The sequence below is a fragment of the Mobula hypostoma genome, unplaced genomic scaffold (assembly GCF_963921235.1).
Source record: "Mobula hypostoma unplaced genomic scaffold, sMobHyp1.1 scaffold_36, whole genome shotgun sequence".
NCBI classification, from domain to species: domain Eukaryota; kingdom Metazoa; phylum Chordata; class Chondrichthyes; order Myliobatiformes; family Myliobatidae; genus Mobula; species Mobula hypostoma.
Genome location: NW_026948187.1, coordinates 7,033,539 through 7,039,431, shown reverse-complemented (window position 1 = coordinate 7,039,431; position 5,893 = coordinate 7,033,539). Strand labels below are relative to the sequence as shown.

Here is a 5,893-nt window from a genome sequence, read left to right as displayed (position 1 = left end):
AGGCTCCTTCAACATCTTCAACTTCATCACTTTGTGTGTCACCTAGAGGCATATTAAGGAATCACCAGAATTTTCATGCAAGTTAAACGCCGTTACATCTCCAAAACTTGTCACATGCAGAATGGCTGCCCTCGAACCCTGAGCTCTGTCCTCTATGTCCAGGACAAACTTGAATCTATGCTATCCAATGCAGATCGGTGCTGTGGATCAGCCTACCGGAAGAGGTCAGTCCCAAAAGCTTACTTCCAGTAGGTTCCCAACTGTCAGATCTTGACTGGCGAAATGCATCACGGTCCCATCGGCCCTTCAATTTACAATGACCAATTAACCTACCAGATGATCTTGTTGTGCAGCTATAGATTGGCAGGTATGGTACTGTGGCCATCACTGAGACCTAGCTAAAGTATGCCTGTCTCTGGGAGTTGAACAACCAAGGATACACGGTGTATCGGAAGGAGAGGGGGGGTAGGCAGAGGGGGAGGCGTGGCTTTATTGGAAAAAACTGATATTAAATCCTTAGAAAGAGGTGATATAGGATCGGAAAGTGCAGAATCTTTATGGGTTGAGCTAAGAAATAGCAGGGGTAAAAGGACCCTTATGGCAGTTATTTATAGGCCTCCAAACAGCTGCAGGGATGTGGACTACAAATTACGACTGGAGATAGAAAAGGCTTGTCAGAAGGGCAGTGTTATGATAATTGTGTAGGATTTTAACATGCGAGTACACTGGGAAAATCAGGTCAGCACTGGACCTCAAGAGAGAGAATTTGTAGAATGTCTGCGAGATGGCTTTTCAGAACAGCTTGTTGTTGAGCCTACCAGGGGATCGGCTGTACTAGATTGGATATTGTGTAATGAACGGGAGGTGATTAGAGAGATTGATGTGAAGGAACCCTTAGGAAGCAGTGATCATAACATGATTGAGTTCACTTTGAAATTAGAAAAAGAGAAACCGAAATCTGATGGAGTAAAGGAAATTACAGTGGCATGAGAGAGGAACTGGCCAAAGTTGACTGGAAAGGGACACTGGCAGGAAAGACAGCAGAACAGCAATGGCTGGAGTTCATGCGAGGAATGAAGAATATGCAAGACAGGTATATTCCAAAAAAGAAGACATTTACGAGTGGAAAAATGATGCAACCATGGTTGACAAGAGAAGTCAAAGCCAAAGTTAAAACAAAGGAGAGGGCATACAAGTAACCAAAAATAGCGGGAAACAGAGTATTGGGAAGATTGTAGAACCCGACAAAAGGAAACCAAGAAGAAAATTAAGAGAGAAAAGATTAACTATGAAAGGAAGCTAGCAAATTATATCAAAGAGGATACTAAAAGCTTTTTCAAGTATATAAAGAGTAAAAGACAGGTGATAGTAGATATAGGACCAATGGAAAATGATGCTGGAGAAATTGTAATGGGAGATAAGCAGATGGCAGAGGAACTGAACGAGTATTTAGCATCATCTTCACTGAGGAAGACATGAGCAGTATACCGGACACTCAAGGGTGGCAGGGAAGAGAAGTGTGCGCAGTCACAATTACGCAGAGAAATTACTCAGGAAGCTGAATAGGCTAAAGGTAGATAAATCTTACGGACCAGATGGAATGCACCCTCGTGTTCTGAAGGAAGTAGCTGTGGAGATTCCGGAGGCATTAGCGATGATCTCTCAAAAGTCGATAGATTCTGGCATGGTTCCGGAAGACTGGAACATTGCAAATGTCACTCCGCTATTTAAGACGGGGGCAAGGAAGCAAAAATGAAATTATAGACCTGTTAGCTTGACGACGGTGCTTGGGAAGTTGTTGGAGTCGATTGTCAAGGATGAGGTTATGGTGTACCTGGAGGCATATGACAAGATAGGCAGAACTCAGCATGGATTACTTAAAGGAAAATCCTGCCTGACAAACCTATGACAATGTTTTGAGGAAATTACCAGTAGGCTAGACAAGGGAGATGCAGTGGATGTTGTATATTTGGATTTTCAAAAGGCCTTTGACAAGGTGCCACACATGAGGCTACTTAACAAGATAAGAGCCCATGGAATTATGGGAAAGTTACGTACGTGGATAGAGCGTTGGCTGATTGGCAGGAAACAGAGAGTGGGAATAAACGGATCCTATTCTGGTTGGCTGCCAGTTACCAGTGGTGTTCCACAGGGATCAGTGTTGGGGTCGCTTCTTTTTACAATGTATATCAATGATTTAATTATGGAATAGATGGTTTTGTGACTAAGTTTGCTGACGATACGAAGATAGGTGTAGGGGTTGGTAGTGCTGAGGAAACGGAGAGTCTGCAGAGAGACTTGGATAGATTGGAAGAATGGGCAGAGAAGTGGCAAATGACGTACAATGTTGGAAAGTGTATAGTTATGCCCTGTCAGAAATAAATAAACGGGCAGACTATTATTTAAATGGGGAAAGAATTCAAAGATCTGAGCTGTAACGGGACTTGGGAGACCTCGTACAGTATACCCTTAAAGATAACCTCCAGGTTGAGTCAATAGTGAAGAAGGTGAATGCAATGTTGGCAATCATTTCTAGAGGAATAGAGTATAGGAGCAGGGATGTGGTTTTGAGGCCCTGTAAGGCGCTGGTGAGACCTCACTTGAAGTAAAATGGGCAATTTTGGTCTCCTTATTTAAGAAAGGATGTGCTGACTTTGGATAGGGTACAGAGAAGATTCACTAGAACGATTCCGGGAATGAGAGGGTTAACGTATGAGGAAAGTTTGTCCGCTCTTGGACTGTATTCCTTGGAGTTTGAAAGAATGAGGGGAGACCTCATAGAAACATTTCGAATGTTAAAAGGCATGGACAGAGTGGATGTGACAAAGTTGTTTCCCATGATGGGGGAGTCCAGTACGAGAGGGCATGGCTTAAAGATTGAAAGGCGCCCTTTCCGAACAGAAATGCGAAGATTTTTTTTTAGTTAGAGGGTGGTGAATCTATGGAATTTGTTGCCACGGGCAGCAGTGGAGGTCAAGTCATTGGGTGTATTTAAGGCAGAGATTGATAGGTATATGAGTAGCCAGGGCTTCAAAGGTTATGGTGAGAAGGCGGGGGAGTGGGACTAAATAGGAGAATGGAGCAGCTCATGATACAATGGCGGAGCGGACTCGATGGGCCCAATGGCCTACTTCTGCCCCTTTGTCTTATGGTCTCATGGTATGATGAAATGGGATATCATGGGCGGTATGGGAGAAGTGTCACCGAGCATTAATGCAATCCTGACAACGGCGAGTGCACTTTGCCATGAGACGTAAGGGCGATTTCACCGTCTCCTTCAGCTGCTCCCTGAACCTGGCCTGGACCACGGCGTAAAGGGCCGTGTTGGTGCAGCAGCTGAGGAGCTGCAGCATGTAGCCCAGCTCCCGCAGAGACTCCGGGGGAATCGAGTAAATGTAAAAAATCAGGCTCTCCCATACGGAACACACCGTCAGCAGCGCCCACAGCAGGATGAAATTCCCCGACATAACCAGCAGTAACAGAAGGGATTTCCTGCGATTCTTCATCTCCGGGTCGGCGGCCGTTTCGCCAACCCGCGAACCACGGAGTCTCCTCCGGGCTCGGCTGGCTACGAAGACGTGTCTGATGGTTAAACTATTGAGCAGGAGTATCAGGACAAAGGGGAATATTGGGGTGAGGAGGAAATGAATCAGTAGAAATGTTGCCAGCTGAGAATGGGAAAATAGACGGTCACTAGTCAGGCAGATCAAGGACCTATTTAGTGATGAAAATAACTCATCCAGCATAAAGTACCAGCATATGTTCTTTAAGCAGATTAGCACAGTCACTGTCCCCAGAACCAGAGCCGCCGCTCGCCCGGTGCAGAATCTTCGTTTCAGCTCCTGAAAACAAATGGCGACAAACCGATCAAAGGTGAAGGTGACGGTGAACCAGACAGAACAGTCCGTGGCGGCGTAGAACAGGACGGCGTGGATATTACACACGCGAACACGACCTGACCAGTTGACAAACTCTATTGGCCAGTAAGTCACCGGAATCTTGCTCAATACCAGGTCGAAGAGAACGACGAGCTGATCCGCTGCTACCATGGCAACCAGGTACCTTGTGACGCCTTCGGAGAGACCGCACTTTCCCCGAGACAGGATGACGATTGTCACCACGTTCACTGTGCGGACGTAAATATAAAAGATCAACACACATTTGTATGGACACATTCTCTGAAAGCAATTATTGTAATCGATAGCACTCTCAATTGCAGAGATGAACATGGAATTCATGCAACTATGAAAGACATTATCGGAATCCATTATTAAATTGGCAGTGATTATAATGTACCTGCTGAAGTTCAGAAGGATGAGAGGAGTCTCATTGAAACTTATTGAACATTGAAAGGCCAAGATATCGTGGACGCGGAGAGGGTTGCTTCTGTCGTGGGGGAGTCAACAACCTGAAGACGAGTCTTGACAATAAAAAGACTTTCCTTTAGAATGGAAATGGGCCGTAATTTTTTCAGACCGAGACAGGTGAATGTGTGGAATTCATCGGCACAGACGGCTCTGGGGCCAGTTCATTGGAACCATTGGCAGAGGAGAGTGATCGGTGCTTGATTCATCAGGTCGCCGTTGGCTCCGGTGCTGGGCGCCAGAATGTGGTTGAGTGAGATAATGAATCTGCTACACGGATTGGCGGCGAAGGCTCTGTGCTCGGCTGGTCGAATTTAGCTTCTGAGCCTTATGAGCAAAGCAGTGACAGCAACCGATTACTGAAACGTATTCTGATCTTCTGCACCAGGAGAACGAGTTGCAAACGGGAAGTCTTCAGAGAGCAAGGAACGAATTAATGTACCAAGTATCAGGGTGACAGAAATTCAACTGCCCTGAACTGTAAAGAGGAGTGAAGGTGAGGACATAAGAACATTAATAATAGGAGCAGGAATAGTCCATCTGTTCGGACTGGCATGATCTGACAATGAAGAAGATCATGGCTGATCTGACCATGGACTCATCGCCGCATACCTCCCTTTTCCTCATAGCCCTTAATTCGTCTACTATGCAAGATCAATGGCAGCCAGTCTTAAGTATATTTATTGAAGTAGGTTCCAGTGCTGCACTGAGCAGAGAATTCCCCAGATTCACCATCCTCTGAGAGAAAAAGTTCATCCTCATCACGGTCCTAAGTTTGATCCCCAGAATCCTCAGGCGATGTCCCGTAGTTCTGTTCTCACCTACCAGTGGAGACACGTTCACCTACCAGCTGTCACGTTCGCTTATATTAATATATTAATATCCCTCCGCATGCCATCAGTTTCCTCTGCAGCCGTTGTGTCGGCGATAGATCCTGGAGGTATGATACCCACGTAACCTTAGGCTTTTTAACTGGTGAGACGTTGGAGTGTTACATCCCTCGTGGGTATCCTGTGACTGTCTGATGACCATGATGTAACTGAGTGTCTTGTGAGCAGGATGTAATGGTCTTGTGATGGTGCAGTGATGTAATTTTCCCGCCAGTGCTAGGTCATGTGATGACATGTTCTCAACAGGTATAGAACGGGAAACCCCTGCTGTTACGCAGTTTGATTTGTTGTGTAATTCGTCATTTACTCCGTTATGCTGCGTCTTCGTCTCAGGACACAGTTTCATTTTAAAGTGGAGGTTTACTTTCTTTTGTAATTCTGGTATTGGAGAGTGAGGATCTTACTAACGTACGGGAGCCTGAAGGATCAATTAAAGTTGGTGTCGTTCAGGCAGTTTTATAAACGATCTACCTCAGTGATTCTTCGTTCAGAAACAGTGACCTGCATCTGAGATATCCTGTAAGATAGGGAAGGTTTGTGCAGTGTCATTCGCCAGGACAAGGTCAGTTCATTTAAGCCAGTTTATTTCTGTCGTCGTGAATCCCGTGGACAGAATCAGCAGTATCGTCTCGTCTTCGA

General features: G+C 45.6%; 1 protein-coding gene across 1 annotated transcript; it reads right to left on the bottom strand.

The window, feature by feature from the left end:
• Positions 1 to 3,200: 3,200 nt before the first annotated feature.
• LOC134341585 (probable G-protein coupled receptor 139) lies at positions 3,201 to 4,238 on the bottom strand. The gene has a single exon (XM_063039441.1). The coding sequence runs from the start codon at positions 4,236 to 4,238 to the stop codon at positions 3,201 to 3,203; it is 1,038 nt and encodes a 345-aa protein (XP_062895511.1).
• Between the last annotated feature and the right edge of the window lie 1,655 nt (positions 4,239 to 5,893).

What these genes read in the sequence shown, in the direction of transcription:
- LOC134341585 (XM_063039441.1), bottom strand. Translation starts at nt 4,238, where the DNA reads ATGAATTCCATGTTCATCTCTGCAATTGAGAGTGCTATCGATTACAAT.